The sequence below is a fragment of the Leuresthes tenuis genome, unplaced genomic scaffold (assembly GCF_036924035.1).
Source record: "Leuresthes tenuis unplaced genomic scaffold, fLeuTen1.0.hap1 SCAF_4, whole genome shotgun sequence".
Taxonomy (NCBI): domain Eukaryota; kingdom Metazoa; phylum Chordata; class Actinopteri; order Atheriniformes; family Atherinopsidae; genus Leuresthes; species Leuresthes tenuis.
This window is the reverse complement of record NW_027325358.1, coordinates 15087263-15104225: the sequence shown is the minus strand read 5'-3', so window position 1 is coordinate 15104225 and position 16963 is coordinate 15087263. Positions and strand designations below refer to the sequence as shown.

Sequence of the window (16963 nt, the reverse complement as noted above, 5' to 3'; positions counted from 1 at the left end):
AAAGTCTTTGTTTATAGAGTGAAAGCTGGTTAGAGAGTCCATAATATGTTCCTGCAGCCATGTCGCCCATTAAACACATAATATTGCATTTCTTGTAATCCAGCTGTGTCCTTGTCAGCAGTCCAAGCTTGTCTATTTCATTTACCAGTAATCTGACATTCCCAATGATGATAGGGTGAAGAAATGGTTTAAACCTCTTCCTTCTTGCTCTCCATTTTGATCCTGCCATGCACACAGAACATCTCCTCTTCCACTCATCTGAATTTATTCTGGGCGTTACATGGCTTTGGAAAGCTCAATCTGCTTATAAACTTTCCTGATGGTGGCCGTGATATGTAAGGCAGCAAGTGAAAATGTTGTCCATGAAGTGGAAGTGTTGCAAGAGGAAAACCCAGCAAGCTCAAGGATTTTAGTGTCTTTTGACTAAGATTTGTGCACCTATAATCCACTCAGTATGCCCATGCTGACCCGCGTTCATCCCTGAAAGCCTCTACAATGAGAATGTGAGCAAAGCAACTGGGTCACGCAACAATGGAAGAATGTCGTCAGGTTTGACTAATCCCTTTTTTATTTTACACAACAGGTTCTTCTGTGTTGCTTACCTAAGGGATGCTTCTGGGTAAAGTGGTGGGAAAATCTTGCCTACTGTCATTCATGTGGATGTTACTTTGACATCCTACCTGATTGATTATCAAGTACACCAATTCATAGAAACAACATTTGCTGATGGCAGTGGTTTCTTTTAGCCACAATACAAATTTACGTGATCTCAATCCAATTATGGGATGTGCTGAACAAACAAATCTGATTTTCCAACCTCACAGGATTTAAGGTAATTAAGACCTGATGCAACATATGGCTTTTGCATGACTAGAAGGTGCCTCAGATGTGAGTAGGTTAGAGATCTGCTACTGATGACTTGGTGCCAGATACCACAGTATACCGCCGAAGGTCGCTGGAGGAAAAAGATATTTCTACCAAATATTAGGTGAGCAAAGGTTATGGCAAATGCTTGCAGTATTGATCATTGATTTCATATTTTCAGTAGATTCCTGTAATGAGATACTTTGCATAACGTGTATAAGTATGCGTTTAAGCCTGGGAAGGTGTCAAAACTGCAATTAAATTCAGTGTAGCTGACACCAAACCAATCACATTTACATTTAGAGTTAGGATATGTCACTGCTGCCTTTCCACAAAGTAAAAATACATTCTCACTTGTGATATTTATCATTGACCAACATATGCTGTTCGCATACGCCTCTTACAAGTAACACATTCCTGTAGTGATGAGCAAACAAATAGGAAATTACTAATAGGGGTCAAATTAGTGAAGGTGCTAAAGCATAAGCTCTCTGTATCAGGTTTACTGTAAAAAAATAAAAAAGGTGCTGTTGATCTCTCCAACGGAAGGAAGAACATCGCAGGAAACAGTCTTGTGGTTTACTTGGTGACTAGAGTTGTGTTTATTTCCTGAAAATGCTTTGCAGTTTCCCGTAAATGACGTGTCTGTTGTTTTGTAAAGTTACAGCACCGACACGGCGAAATGTGCGCGCACCAATGAATGCAAGGTGTCTTACCTTGACGCCCTCCGCTTGTGCGTGAAGGCCCGGAGCGTTCAGACCGTGAGTGTTGACTCCAGGTGTGGGTGCCGGGTGAGGGCTTGGTGCAGGCGTGGTCAAAACATGTGTGTTTCCAGAGCTCTGCAGGCTGCTTGTTGACCGAACACTGCCGAGGCTGCCCACACTGCCGCTGCGGTCGCCACCTGCACAAAGAACTCCCAGTTACAAATGGAGCATTTCCCAAATGAAGGACTTCCCACTGTTTGCTAAAAGCACACTTGTGAGTTACCTGCGAGCGGTTTGCGCAGCACCCATATGTCCTCACTGGTGCTACTCTGATGTCCTAAAGTGGGAGAGCCTTGAGGACTCAGCTCTGCTGTCCGAGAGCCTGACACACACACACATGCACACGCACACACATTTGTTACTGCTACTAATTAAGTCAAAGTACTTTTGAGGAAAGTTGTGACTATCACAAACTCAGCCGATAATTAGCAACGCACACAACGTATGTGTGATAATGTGTGTGATGTGGTCTCATACATCAATATGTTCAACTGTTAAATGAACAGCGTCAAACACACAGACTCACAGTTACACTCACTCACCTAATCATCAATAAACATGTCACTTATAATGGGTGCAGGCCTTCTAAGTGGCAAATAAATACAAATAAACCCCCTACGTTCAGAAAATCCTTACTTTATGTTTATGTTTGTGTATTTAGCGGACACTTTTATCCAAAGCGACTTACAAATGAAGATATAAGGTTTTATCTTTATCTTAATGCACTACTATTCAGAATTACTTTCATGACAATATCAAAAGTGTATCACCGCTCAGTAACGCCATTGCCTCTAAACAGAATAGATGCATATGTGAGCAAATTATGAATTAAAAACTGACAGCTTAGAACTCGCCAATAGAATTTAATGCACACCTTTCATTACAGACAAACACGTTCGTTTTAGTGGCTCTCGGCCGGCAGAGTTGTGTTGCATTACTACGCTTCTTCAGACAACCAAAAGATGTCCTATTTGATTTCAATCCTTTTGTCTTCCTGAAACTTTAGTGTGATTTTGGACGTGTGTTTTGGATTGTCAATGCTAGAATATTCCTCCACTCCGCCAAGCTTCCGGAGAGTGGGAGAAATCTCCACAGACATTTTTTGGTATGTCTTCGGGCATTCAGGTTGCCATCCTTAAACATCTTTTTCCCAGGATCTTAAACAGACATGCAGCCTCATGTCATCCCACTTCCACCTCCATGTTTCACTGTCTTGTCTTGACACTGTATTCGTTGTGGTAGTCTGGTTAGGTTCACATCAAACATCTGAGCTGGCACACAACAGCACAGTTTTTATTCTTAAAGTATTTCTGATTCTGATTCCTAGTGTCCTCAAAGGTAAACATCGTGCAGTGTCTCTCACACTGTCATAGATATTGTTTGAAGGATATCTGTTCAAAGTTGGAAGCAGTTGTCTGACTTTCAGAGCTAAAAGCACTTTCTGGAGCATCATCTCAGGGGGGCTCTGATTAGCAGTAAAAAAACTGATTCTATGTCCTGATTTGCTACTGAGGTTCTGCTGATTGTTAGACTGTCAAAGACATTCCTTTATCATTTCCTATCTGAAAATACTCACAATCAGATTTTTTCAGTTTCTTTCCACATGGAGCTATGCAGACGCAGCTGGATGCAAATGAAAGATCCAAAACTGAGCAGGTTCTTTTCTTCAAAGGTAATTCTATAATCTTGTTCGTGCAGTTAGGCGAACTGGACGCCACACTAATGTGTTTTGTTTCTATGATCACTGTATGGTCACATGTGTTCACTCTTGTTGAAGTGAATTTCTACAGTGTTTTAAAAACAGGCTTTCTGTGGTATTTCATGAAGATCATTCATAAAAGAAAATTGTTTATCAACAATAACACAGTCACTGAGTGGTGATACCATTTTAAATTATTTGACATTAGAATGATATTCCATAGGCATGTGCTCACTCGTGTTGTTTAATAACACATTGACAGTGAGGAAATTATATGAGAATATACAGTGTCGGTCAAAAGTTCGGACACACCCGCTCTCTTAAAGTAAAAGGGTAGGTCTGTCCACACTTTTTGATTGGTACCATCTCTAAGCTGGTGATTTTCTATCTTATCTATTACTTACAAGATGAACAATGATTTCATAAATGGCATTATTGATTTTTTTTTCATTTCAGTTAAAGGTTCACCTCACTCAGATTATAAGAAATCTGTTTCAGCACAAAGGAGTGTCGTAAAATTTATTTTCCTCATCTTAAAAAACTGTAATAAAAAGAAATCTGTATAATTATCTGTGGATATTAGACGCTACTTCATATCTTTGACGTAGAGTCATTTTAATTGAATAAAATAGCAACAAAAATCCATCTGCAGAGGTGCAGCAACAGTTTTTGTCATCTGGGTGAACTGATCCTTTACTCAAGCACAAAAACAAGCCTACAGGGGATATGTTGTCTTGTCAAAGACTGTGAAAAGGATGCTTATCTGTGATTTATAGTATGTACCTGTCTGACTTTGCTGCTCCTGAGAAGTGGAGAGAGGAGGAGAAGTGGACAGAGGAGGAGTAGATAGAGAAGGAGGAGAGATGGGAAGAGGAACGTACCCAAATGAGGAGAAGCGAGGGAGGGACTGTATGTCGGGGTGAAGGGGAGGAGGGGGAGGCAGATGCAGGGGGAGGACTTGGGATGGGGGGTATGAGTGTCCGTTGACCGAGGCAATGGGACAGGGGTTGGGCCTGCGGAGCAGGAGGGTGTGGCACTGCTGGGACAGGGAGTGACCTGGACACATGCCAGGAGGACGGAGGGGTGCAAAACAACAACAACAACAACACAACAACTGATCAGTCAACTGGAAACAAAACAAGTCTAATCAGAAAAATCTGAAAATGCATAAAAAAAATAACTGATTAAAATCAAAACATGAGAACAGAATACATCCATATATCCACAGGGAATATATTTATATAAATCAAAATATAGTGTGACTCTAGTAATAAAGCAAACAAACAATATGAACAAAAGCATCACGGTTTAGTAAAGCAGGTTGGTTCGGGGAGTTTTATCAATTAAACAGAGTGACAGAAGGAGTGGAAATTTAGAGGAAGGGGGCGGGGGGAAAACACCAAGTAGAGGAGTGTGTTTGATCCATGAAGATGATTGACAGGCTGGGGAAAACAGATGGGATGCCCAAAGAGGCTGATGAAGCTGCAGCTAGCTAAAACTACATGTCAGAAATAGCAGAACAGCTGCTGAACTCACACATGCAAAAGCTCAGCTATTCACCATCATACACATACACGCGCACACACACATGCGCGCACACAGCTGTGTTGTGGTTGGTCACCTGCCCTCTTGATGACTTCCACCATGTTAGAGGGGAAGTAGCCCACACGATCATTTCCGGTGCGGTTGTCATGAATACAGCCTTTCCATCGGCCATCAGAGTGCTGCTCCAAAACCTGTCCACAGAACATGAAGCTTTAACTAAAGATAACCCCAACATATACAGAGTGGCATCTAGTTTCAAACTAGGGATTCCTAATTATGGCATGATTTAAAACTTGAGATGTCTTTTAGCTTGTCACGTCATGTGAAATATGCCTTGTGAAATGTTTGTAAAAAAATGAAAAAATTTTTTTCCTGGTTTACATCATCATTAAACAGCTTTTAAATATCTAATATCTAACATGTCAGCTATGTCCACCATAGCTTGCATTAGCGGTGTCCCCTGCATTAGTCAAACATGTGATACTTCACAGTAACTGGATGTGTGGGGCTGAAAATATTTAGTTATTACCATCCATAATCTCTGCCAAATAACTTCATTAAAGATTCACAACATCTTCTCTTTCATATTCATGCATGTCGCACAAACACCAAAAACAAAACCAGTGTTAAATGTGAAATCTTATATATTTGTCTACAGAAATAAAGATTCGTACTAAAAGACACCATAATCTGATATTTCTGATACTGAAATGCCAGTTCACCCTTCTCTTCCCACAGCATTGCCTATTAACTTACACAGAATGTGTTTATTTTTTCTAATTTCTTTCCTTATTAACCTAATCTACCCAAACTCACAATATTTTCTATGAAGTTTAACCTGACCCACTTGAGCCGTGGGATTTGTGGGTAGAGTTGACCCGTTACTAACACACAGACTCAGTCAAGAGGCTGAGACTTTAGTTTGGGATCATCATTATTAAATGGTTGTACCGTGATAATGTCTCCAGCTTTGATGTTGAGGCTGGTCAGGTCGTAGTTGTTGCAGTAATCTTTCAGTGCTCGCACCTGCATTGCAGCCGAAGCATCTACAGAACAAGAGGACAGACAAGCGAATGGAGGGAGAGGCGGCGGGTGTGGGTTGATCAGCACGTAAAACATCAATAATAAAATCAATAATAAAAGTATTAAGATTGTTTTTAGTGAGGATATTAGTATCAATAGGACATATATATATATATATATATATATGTATATAGATAGATATAGATATGGACCAACATATATACATATATACATATGCTCATATGCTTCTTTGTGGCAATGACCACTGTGTGGTTAATGGTTAATGTAATGTGCTGGCAGGTTCCCGTCTCACTGTAACATTGAACAAGACTGAACAAGTTAAATGTCCATCTGCTGACCAAGACACACGGACTCCCTTTATCAAACTCTCAGCACATTCTGACGGACAGCACAGCTGGGGCGAAAGGTAAAAGCTTTAGCCTGCCAGTCTTATTTGTTGACGGTATTGGCATTGCAGTCGGTTGATGGAACCTTTTAAGGTATAAAAACTATAAACTCACACACACTTTACTCTGCTGTCAAGATTACTTCTACTTTCATTTTTAAATGAGAGCTTGTGTTACATTGAAAACTATTTTTAAACCAGTTGTGATGCAAAAATCTGAATCAAAATGTTGATGACTGAGGAATCGCTTCCTTTCTGCATGCCTCCTGCTGTAGATAATAAAGAAAAATGAAAAATGTATTAAAAAATCTAAATCTAGCACATATCAAAATGTTAACGGATAAAGAACAAAAAGTTTGTGGTATTGTTCACTGCTACAAGGAGTACTTTAAAAGATGTGTGTCATGCATGTGTTTGAGGGTCTGAGGGTGCTTGAGCTTGTGTCCTCACCTCTCAGTAACTGTTTGATCTCGCGGCTGGCCTGTGTGGTGGTAAACTGGTTAACAATGTCCAGGGCAGTCTGACTCAGAGTGTTCCTCACTCCTGCACTGATGCCACTCTGGGAGGAAGCAGAGAAGAAAACAATTAAAGCTGCGACGTGAAGGTGTGAAAGGGATTTGGCGGGGCCTGCTGCTAACATTCACTGTGCGAGCTGCATCAGCACTAACATCAAACCTGAGGAACAATAGGATGAGAGGTTTTGCTGAAAACTGACACAAACACCTTTCTGCATCTGAATAGCAGGTAGGAGTCCACTGTTAGCTTTATGTTACAAGCCAATTTGTCCAAGAGATTTCCTCCCGCTGCTCATCTGGATGAATGACAACGGCTGAGGTGTAAACTTGCTCGACTGAGTGGGGCAGCATTAACAGCAGCTGCTTATGAACACATTTAGCAGGCGGACTTACATCCAGCAGCAGGCGCACTACCTCCGTCTTCCCACAGAGGGCAGCCTGATGAAGTGCTGTGCCACACTCGGACTGCCTGTTAATATCTATACCAGCCTGAATCAGCAACCTGCAACACAACAGAAATACTGATATTAACCTGTCATGTAGCTAATTCATTGAGAGGAAAGCGCAAACTAAAAAGAAAAGGTACTGAAGAAAAAACGTGTTAAAACAAGCACAAAGCCTACAAGCACTGACAGTGATGCAAGCTGAAGTCAAACAGAAATTGCATTTGGACGTTCATTTGAAGTATAACTTTATTTGAAAAAAATAGGCTGTTTTGTTTCAGCTGGCTGCAGGGTGATTCTGTTTTTCACTGATAGCAGCAGGCAGCCTGCCAGAGGGTCAGTGCACCACTCTTTTTTTTTTCTTTTAACGCCATTAGAGGAAGCAAACAAAGAAAGTAGTGGTCATGGCTGAACATTCACTGCTTGGAAACAGAATGCGACAAACACATAGACTCAAACAGGCAAGGTTTCATGTAGACCAAACAAAAAATATTACTAACTCGTGGAGTGGGAATTGTCTGAACTGGTTATTGTGAACAACATTTGGACTTTTGATGGGATTGGAGGCGAAGTGGGGCGACGGTTTGAGGGTGAGCTGCTGCAGCCAGGAGAGTGATGGAGATAGATATGGAGCTAATTACTAGTTTGACAAATTCACACATATCCAATTAGGCCAAGTGAAGCCTTACAGTTGAGATTAATCAGTGTTAGCCATGAAACATGTAATTTAAAATAAAAGACTTTTAGAGGTTTTATGAATGCCACCCTAGGGAGTCTATGTGACTTAAGTTTGCATCTACAAATAAATGTCAAATATCGGCATGTAGATTAGGAGCTAATCAGCTGTCCAGAATTAGTACTTTTTCTCTTGCAACTTTTTTTTCCTCTCCATTTTTTTATTATTCAACAAGCTCAGCTGCAGGACGAGAACAGAACTAAAGCAGTGAATTCATGTGAACTATTCCTCACAGTCAGTGGCTTTTGTGTTGAGTAGCAGGCTACTGACAAGCTCAGTTTGACTGTCTGCTCTACCTTTGATAAAGTTTTGACTGGTGGGCATGTTACCCTGTTAGTGCTCTACCTTTTACTCATACATCATTTATACAGCCTCTTTTTTTCTCTGTGACCGCTGACAGATAAGTATCACTGGCAATGCGTGCGTTCAGTGTCTTGCCAAAGGACACCTCACCAGGTGGAGGGGCTGGGGAATCAAATCACTGATTTTTAATTGGAAAAACAATCACTCTACGACCTGAGACACAGACGCCCAACAGAGCATGGAGGGAGATGGAGAAAGACAAAAGAACGATTCTGAGAGACAGCGAACCTCTGGAAACTGCTGCTGTTCAGGTGCTCATTAATTTTGTACTTTTGAGTACATTTGGTGATGAGATCAGATATTGTGAGCAAAATGGCTTCGATGGGCCACTAGTTTCTGTTTACTAAAAGGCTGAACCCTCGGGTTACGGGAGCTTGCATTACACATCCTATTACGCACTGTTCACAATCTTTACACCCCACTGTAGATCCTCAGTAGCCACAATAAGAAGAAATACAGCAGAAATACACCAAAATAGCCTTTTAAGAATATACTGCATCAGGCATACATGTGGACTGACAGAAGAACTGTGTGGATGACAGGTAGATGTAACAGATACTAAGACAGAAAAGCAGACTGAAAGGGGAACTCGCTCAGACCGTATGACATCTATATGTCCGTTCTTTGCTGCCAGATGCAGAGGCGATACTCCGTTGGGGTCTGAGGGTTTTGGTTCCAGCATGGCTGCACACATGTTACTGCTGAGCAGGAGCTGAACCACCTAAACACACAGAGACATACATCATTACTTTTACATTTGTGTATATTTTCATTTGAGCATTTCCACAAGTCTTTCCCAAAACAGGTAAAAAGATTTCTATGTGCTCGACATGAGCTCTAAATGTGAGCCTCATTCCTCCGCTAAGGAGGGGGGTCTCAGTGGAGGTGCGTTTTTGAGTAGTTTGTTTGTCTTCCAGGGAGATTATATAAAAACTGTCAGGCAAAAGTTTTTGAAGCATAAAGGGAACTTGTTATTTCTGCGTCCGCTCATGCGAGAGGCCTATATGATGTAAAATTTGTCACGTACAATCAATCTATAACCTTGTGCACCCTAAATATATGTAACTGCAGAGACTGAGCACATCTACAATGCCTGGATTGATATAGATCATTCTGGAAATATCATATTTCATCAGTAACTGCAGGTTGTAAAGGGGACCAAAATGAAACTCATCATTACACTGAATAAAACAGATTTTTTTGGTCTGAGACATTGTTTGAAACATTTGGGGTAACGTAAGAACACAAGTCAATCAAATACTTAGCAGTGGAATAGTTCATTATAGTAATTTCAATGTGGAAATCTAACATTTTACACCTGAAAGTTGATTGAATAGAAATGTAGGTCAAATAAGAGCACAATACAACAAGAGTGCATTGTGTATTTGATTCTTATGAAATGTACTTACTCCAACACGTCCAAATTCGCAAGCAAGATCCAGTGGGGTTTTCCCAGCTGAGTCAGATATGCACGGGTTGGACTGGTGTTGTAGCAACATCTCTGACTGTAACACACACACATACACACAAATTTTACTGGCACATCTGAATTTCCTATTTTGTAACAACCACATTTCAGGCATGCATCCATAGGCCTACATTACAGACACACACACCTCACAAAAACACACAATTTCTGTACACAATAAAACATCCACAACACACACACACACACAGACAGACAGAGTTACCCCATCGTAGTGTCCATGCTGAGCTGACAGGTGTAGAGGGATTTGTCCTTCATCTGACTGTCCATTGACTGACGAGCCTGCCTTCAGCAGCATTTTCATTGGTTCGGTCTTCCCCTGCCATGCAGCATAATGCAGAGGACGCATTCCTACACCAAACACACACATACACACACACACACACACACAGAAAGACAAACATACACAAAAGCACACAGCCAGGGATGACAGCACAATAAAACACAGACGTACAACACCCCACAAGCACATGCACGCAGACACAAAGATTAGCACATGAACGCATGCAAATACACTTTTATTTAAACAAACAGATTAGCTTGCAATTACACAACCAGCAGACAAAAAAGCTACTTCTCATTTTCTGTAACTGAATCATCAACATAATTGCTGGCAATTGCCCCCATATAAATTTTACTATACAATGCTTTTTTATTTTGTAATGAGCAATTAAACTGTAAGTGTTATCGCCGGAGTTTAAATAAAGAGTCGTAACAAGAGTCATAACAGTTAGAAGACTGCGATAAAATGCATTTGCCATAACATAAGCTGATTCACATTCGGTTATTTATCTTTTTGTTCAATAAAAAGGTTTATTGCTGCCCTTTGTGACAGAGAAAATAAAAAGCATTCTGTTGAGTAAGTGATAGTGACAATTGTTAGCTACTGCCCTAATGTGAATGAAAATGTTCAAATATTCTGCAATATCTGTTTGGGGTTGGATCAACGGGGAATCAAGTAAGCCGTGGGCATGTTTCTTACAGGCATCAACCTTAGACCTCCATTGTTGATACCACATATGAGCCATGTTGTCAAGCTGAGTAAAGAGGCCCTCCAGGGTCAGATGGCATGAGAGAGATGTGATTCAGAGGAGACATGGTGATACAATAAAGACTCTTGGCAGTTGTGCGAGTTATCGGGGCTAAACCTTTAACAGGAGGACATGTTCTGGCACATTTCCTTTAGGGAGCCTCAAACATCTCCTAAAAAGTGGTTTGTTGATTGGGAACAAGAGGGGAGGATTTCACCTTGACTATGAAGGAAAAAGGCACCTGGCCTAATATATCTAGAAGTTCTTTTGCAGGAGTCATGGCAGGGATATCATCTTCTGCCTGGTGCAGAGATATTGTGTCCCAGTGGGTTGGTTTTCTTAATTCACCGTTCCATATTAATAATTTCTGAAGGAGAATAGCTAAAAAAAACCAACAGATTATTCAGAGTGATGTGCGTAACTTGTTTTTACTTTAATTAGCGTCCTACAGATAAAAGTCATGAAGGTGTTGTAGAAATGTGGTAATCCTGAGTAAATAGGTTTTCAGCTTTTAGAAATACCTTTAACTGTGCTCCAAGTATTATCCTGGCAGGACTTCAGAGTAAATAGCTGTTAGCTCCATTTTCTCCATTTCGTGTTTTTTTGAGAGGTAGAGGCCCTCAGGATGTTCAGGTCAGTGAGCTTGAAATGGCATTTCCCAAATCCGAGAAAATAGCTCTCTCTAAGACAATGCTGGCTTGTAGCAACTGTTTGATAAGTGACTCTTAAACCTGCCAACACCAGCCTTTTTTAAGGGTAAATATCTGACCTCACCTACAAAATGCTCCCCCCAGCTGGCATCTTTAGCTGCAAGTAACTAACTTCAGTTTGCCATCCGACTTAAAAAGCTAAAAGATGCAAAAGATTGCTCTGAAAAGCTGAGCTGAAATGCAAAACCAGGTGATAAATATCTGTCCTAATCGACACGAGTGATGGAACTCAAACACAAGCTGAAAAATACTGACAACAGCAGCTTTAGTATTGACATCAGAACTGGTACATTGGTCACATAATGGGAGCAATGCATTGGAACAGGAAGGGAGGCACACAACCAAGGTCTCCTAGCTCTCTATACATGTTAATTCTGCACTGAGCATAGGATTTGATGTTTTCTGAACGCATCCTCAGAAACACACCCGTCGACGAGGTGAAACCACGTGGTAAAGATGCCTGCCAGGTGTACGCCTCTATTTACAGACACACCGGGCACGACTGACTGGGGAGCGCAGAGAGACTAGGCCTACATCCTGCAGGGATTATTACTCCCATCTGCCCTGAGATTTCCTGTTTTTCTTCTACTAGAATCTGCCAATGTGGGACAGAGTTATTCTCTAATGTCACTTTCATTGCTTTCACTTGGCTCAGTCCTGCAGCCAAGAAGCTGTCCTCCCCTGTTTCCTATTGTTCACAGTGCAAGCAAACAAAAAACGTTATTGCATTTCCAAAAAGCTCCCTTTTTATTCCATAGGTTGGTATTATTTGTCACTTAGAGGGAGCCGGAAATGTGTATTTATTTTGCTGTTTTTTTTCTCCGCGTGTTTTTTAATCCCTTGTTTTCTGAGCAGCTTTGTGTGCTTATGTGCCTATTCAGTGTTGACGTAGCCAGCTGTAGTGACACTGTAAAAATCTGAGTGTATTTTTACCTTTATGATCTTTGATGTCTACTGCGGCCTGGGCCTCCAGCAGCAGAGAGATCAGCTCCTTGTTACCACTTAGAGCAGCATGGTGCAACGGCGACAACCTTCACATACACACAGATTATGTGTAAAGATATACATATTCACATATACATAGTGAAAGCCCTGAGTATAACTTTGCTGAATTAATCTTCAGTGTACAGCTGCTCCGCCCCTCAGCTCTTTGTGAGAGAGGGGGGGGTTTGACCTACTTCCATTAACAAGCAATCTTACTACCCCACAGTCAACCGTACACACAGGGCATCTATGTGAGAGTGTGTGTGTTCATCTAATGGATCCCTTGTGAGTATAAGAGCTAGTCCCTGGAGTCAAATCAACAACAAATCAGTCATTGCATAAAGAGCCAAGTCCAATTATCTGATTCCAGACAACACAATGAAAAGATCTTTGCTATCTGATGGCACCAAATGCAACACAGTCATAAACCAAGCATGTGCACTCAAAAGAGTTAACCCATGATGAGTCTAAATACAGCTGAAATCCATATCTGCACATTTGCAGATGATAAGGGAACCAAATAGGGAGCTTGTAGACACTGGCTTTGCTTACAGTTAATAATTACATCTTTATGTTACGTGTTTCAAAGATAGATTTAAGCAGGCAATAAAATGTATAATGATATGGTTAGTTACAGCAGATGAGCAAAATGAGTTTGTTGATTTTCTCAATATCACATAAGTTAGCTCACAGGCTGTACACACAGTGTGGACATGACTGACAATCTGTTAAGTCAAAGAATGATTTTTTTTTTAAACATTCCTTCCCAGTTTAACTGAAAAGATTTTTTAGACACATTATTTTATTTATGTTTGAATGCTGAAGTTGGGTGTTCAGTAACTGTACAGCTGCAAAGTTGTCATGACTTTGAGCTGGGAGCGGAGACACTCCCAGAGCCAAATTATAGCTTGTGTGCAAAGGCTCTTTCACACCAAACTAAAGGGAACAACCTGTGGTGACGAGAAGCCAGCGTCTGAACAAACTAAATAGCACTTGAACACAGACGCTTCCAACTGCCAGCCAAAATGCACAGTCTGCATCTGTGCAAGTAGACAGATCTTTCCTGTGCAGAAGGGGGCGGTAGTATGTATTATAGAAGAAGAAAAAGGGGAGGACCACATAGATTAGAAAACAATGGAAAATGTAAATAGCAGTGTGTGCTTTGTTTCTTTCAGTCATGTCAAACTGAGCTTACGCCTCTAGTTATTTGTTGGTCATAGGCTCCTTCAGTCTGTTATAAGGTATTAGAAACCTTTATATAATCAGCTATTTTAACTGCCACTAAAGCAACAAGGCCAACTTTTTCCTCTTCTTCTTTCATGGAAAAAATATTAACAAATTAACTAATACAGCATAACTACATATTTTTTGTTTCCCCCTTAAGTCTTTAGATATCTTCTACATTTTTTCCAGAGTCCTTTAGAGGATCCTGACCTGCAGGTTTGAAGCTACTCATTGGATCTAATAAAACTGAGCAGGTCTAATGCGATGTTGTTTTATGGATTTAAATGCTTTGCTACTAATTATTTATGATACTGTTGGTAGTTTATTTAAGTCTCTGAAAATGGGAATGAGAAAATATCAGAGAAGGAAGGAAGTGATGTTGACAGAGGAGTGATGAGGGGGGGGGGTGATGGGAGGACGACTGGTGGAGTTGTAGTTTCTCACCCATCTGCATCCTGGATGTTGACGTTGACCCGCTTCGCTGCTCCAAGGAGCTCTGAAAGAGAAACAAAAGGTGATAAACTCATTTAAAAGAGAAAAGAAAATGCAGTCCAAATATAAACTTCAAGTCAGTGACAAGTATGCTCAGTTCTCTTGTACAGATCCTTTTTTCTCACTCTCTGCTGGTGGTTTTTAAGCTGCACTTTGATGTTTGAGAGCTTAAAAGCAACCCTTTACCTTCAGATTATTCCCTGTAACAATAAAAAGGTTAAGAGGAAGTGACAGTGTGATGAAGACAAATAAAAGGCGTTCTGGGAAAGTCTCAACAGGTATACTTAAAAGCTTTGTGCTTCTTTTTTAGATACAGAATGTCAGGTATTAACTTGCAACATGTGTTAGGATTTTGAGGAACTAGATGGAACCAGGGGGTCTTTCTGTTTTGTTTTCAATTAAGAACAGGAACCACGGAGGAAAAGCAACCTGATTGAGAAATAGTTACACTTCTAAACTGTCATAAAAGCACAACCAGGCATTTTCACACTTTGTTCTACTCAAAAAAACAAGGTGTTCTGAACTTCTACCAGCGCTAAGATTACTTATTTGTATTGTGCTCAAAGCTCCACATCAACAGCCAAACATGAGAGGTTTATTTATCCTCCTATATATACATATGGTTATTTATGTACTCATATATATATAAAGTCAAATCAAAATATTTTAGAAAATTAAAGTTAAAGACTTTTTGTATTTATCGAATGGCTAATGTGAAAAACTGTCTCTTTATTTACTGATGCCTTTGGGTACATAAATAATTACAAAACCAATGTAAAAGACAAACTTAGTTGAATGTATGAAATAAGTCTGTGCTCTGCATCTCAGTGGTTACAACTTAATTTTGCACATAATCTGTAATCAAAGATTCTATTTTACTGTTCAGTCTGGAGGATTTTTATTATCAATAAATCCAACAGTTTTTTCAATTCAGTTAACTGTTTTTGAGGAATAAAATGTAAAAAAAAAAAAAAGTGTAAAATGCCCTCCTCACATCTCTTATTTTTCTGAACAACACTGATTCTATGATGTTCAATCATAAACTGTAACTAAATGCATGCAAACTGTAAAATGTATTTCTATATAAAAGCGTCACATATAGGTTATTGCTGTGGTAGAGGGATTTCTCTGCGCCACACGCGTTATTTCGCTTCAGTGTATCTCTTGTGCGACTGACTTCATACAGCGTCCGCATCTGTGTGTAATTATGTGACTGATAAACAGCACTGACCCTTTAAGGTAAATAATGAAAACATAAAAACCAGCAAACACTCCTCTCGCTTGTCTTTCCGACTCAACTTTTTTTTTTTCCTTTTTTTTTTTTGTCAGACTCTCATAATCCAGCGTCTGTAATCTGTAGCTGCTCTGTAATCTGTGGAAAAGCTTCTCCCTCTCCCTGCAGCTCTGCACTTCATCCCTTCATCCTGCTTTCACACTCTAATTTTCCCTGTAATTTGCTAAAGAGCGCGTGCTGATTGCTGGTTCAGTTACTGTTTACGCTCTGCAGCTGACATCATTCTCCTGCATGTGTGTGTATGTAAGAATGAGTGTTAGTATGCATGTGTAGGTTTCCCCCCTCTCTATCTTGGATTAAAAATAAGAGCCATCCCTTCCCCCCAGCTGATGAATCAATGTGTCATAGATATCTGTGTCAGACTCTCACAGAGCCTCATAAACCCCCAAAATGCCCACAACAACAACTGCTCTCTAAACCGTCGTGGTCATTATCATTTTCTAAATTTATTCTATTTTTGGAGGGGTTCGGGTTATCATTTTCTAAAAACATGCTCTTGGTTTATGGTTTAGTTAGCTTTAAATCCTGGTTATTTTTAAGCAGCTTCTATTAGTCTTTTCTTTCCGTCCGCTGTACTCTGCACCTGTGTTTAGTTAGTTGATTGCCTCTCACTTGCTCATTATCTTTGCGCACTTGCCTCCTGATCAGCTTTCTTTGTGCAATACCAAATTCTTGCTGTTGTTTTTCATCTTTTGCTACTGTTTTGGTCTCTGCTTCAGGTCTTGTTTTGTTGCTGGATTCCCTGCCTGTGCAGCATTTTATGTCTGTTTCAGGAAGTGTCTCTTTTATCTTCTTAACCTGCTGCCTCTTGAGCCTGCATTTGTTCCTACTCACTGTTGACAAAAACAAACATTGATGCCAGTGTACATCTTATTAAAGATCACATGGACAGGCCAGAGGGCTGGATGATTTTCCTCAATAAATAACTGAATAAGTATAACCTTATATTTGTGTCATTTGTTTTGACTAAATTCTCTTTATCCTATTTTTACAACGTGTGAAAATCTGATGCATTATTGCTCATATTCACACATAAATGGAAAGAAAATGTCAAGGGCTTTACAGATTGAATACAAATGTACAAATGTAAAATCAACACACTTCAAATGCAGCGAAACAAGGTATCAATCTGTCCTCATTCAGCTCAACCTCTCCTTAGTCTCTGAACAGTCTGTAATCTTGAAAATTCCCTCATTTCATTCACATCTTCTATCACTTGAAATCATTTAGATCAATTCTGAACTACTGTTATTTTCTCGCCCTACTCGAACCACTTGTTTGAAAGCATTACTTTTCCGTCTGTGTCCTTAGATCAAGGTTCATATTTCCATGATAATTTTAAGGCATACCACTGCAACTGAGCCCTAGTTACTGTGGCAACCCC

The 16963-nt window shown here is 40.2% G+C and overlaps 1 protein-coding gene across 3 annotated transcripts in view; it reads right to left on the bottom strand.

Moving 5' to 3' along the window:
• The window catches only part of LOC140305774 (uncharacterized), a 34066-nt gene that overhangs the window by 11722 nt on the left and 5381 nt on the right, over nt 1-16963 (bottom strand). For 2 of the 3 annotated variants that reach the window (XM_072384754.1, XM_072384755.1), the window contains exons 2-13: nt 14238-14289; nt 12519-12616; nt 10050-10195; nt 9768-9863; nt 8958-9079; nt 7210-7318; nt 6752-6860; nt 5824-5918; nt 4949-5063; nt 4111-4383; nt 1852-1950; nt 1581-1765 (exon numbers count right to left, since the gene is read on the bottom strand). In XM_072384754.1, coding sequence (XP_072240855.1) covers nt 1581-1765; nt 1852-1950; nt 4111-4383; nt 4949-5063; nt 5824-5918; nt 6752-6860; nt 7210-7318; nt 8958-9079; nt 9768-9863; nt 10050-10195; nt 12519-12616; nt 14238-14289 — 1499 coding nt within the window. The remainder of the gene's footprint in view (nt 1-1580; nt 1766-1851; nt 1951-4110; nt 4384-4948; nt 5064-5823; nt 5919-6751; nt 6861-7209; nt 7319-8957; nt 9080-9767; nt 9864-10049; nt 10196-12518; nt 12617-14237; nt 14290-16963) is intronic. The other variant, XM_072384756.1, reaches the window with a different exon arrangement.